The 697-nt window shown below is 60.3% G+C and overlaps 1 protein-coding gene across 1 annotated transcript; it reads right to left on the minus strand.

The window, feature by feature from the left end:
- Window positions 1-76: 76 nt before the first annotated feature.
- H310_06252 (hypothetical protein) lies at window positions 77-556 on the minus strand (the record flags this gene model as incomplete). The annotated part of the gene is made up of 2 exons (XM_008871246.1): window positions 110-556; window positions 77-83 (listed from the first exon to the last, which is right to left on the minus strand). Exons 1-2 carry the CDS (start codon window positions 487-489, stop codon window positions 77-79), a joined length of 387 nt encoding a protein of 128 aa, XP_008869468.1. The 5' UTR covers window positions 490-556.
- Between the last annotated feature and the right edge of the window lie 141 nt (window positions 557-697).

Here is a 697-nt window from a genome sequence, read left to right on the forward strand (position 1 = left end):
AAGGTGGGCCCAGTTCGACGTGAAATGGAACGCCCACCACGTCGAGTCCGAGTCGAACTTGGTCCGCAGCGCTTGATTAAACACTGTCGGCAACGAGTTCTGGCCGCACGAGATGGGAAAGTATACAGTGTCGGCGGGGACGCCTTGTCCATACCATGCGATGCCTCCAATTGCGTCCGGGAGGTGTGGTCGGGTTTGCAGCACGAAGCTGTGGACGGTGCGGTGAATCGAGAACGCTCGCTCCCAGCCTCCCGTGACATTCATGACGTTGGAGTACCGAACAGGGTCATGGAAGGGTCCGGCTGCGACGCCCTTGGTCAAGTCGAACGTGGTGTTCTCGTAGTAGTCGCCGAAGAGGTGCATGATCGTTTGGGGCGAGATGAGCCCGTCCGGCTTGACAGACAGCGGATACGTTCGCACCCGGGCATGGAACCCGACGTCGGGGTCGAGCTGCACTGACGGCGCCACGATGCTGAACGCCCGCCACATGCGACGACCGCCATACAGCGGCTTGGACGATGCAGGGGCGGCATACCCGTACGCTGACGTAAAGTCGAACTCTGTCTCGGGCGACGCCCACCCTTGCGCGTATGCAAACGAGTGCACGTTGCTGGACGCCAAGTAGTTGTCCGAGTCGGTCAAGTTGAGCGTGCGAATGACAAATGTGTTGGGGACAATCGTAAACTGGTCGTCGCCG

Source organism: Aphanomyces invadans (assembly GCF_000520115.1).
Source record: "Aphanomyces invadans strain NJM9701 unplaced genomic scaffold supercont1.11, whole genome shotgun sequence".
In the NCBI taxonomy this organism is placed as follows: Eukaryota; Oomycota; class Saprolegniomycetes; order Saprolegniales; family Verrucalvaceae; genus Aphanomyces; species Aphanomyces invadans.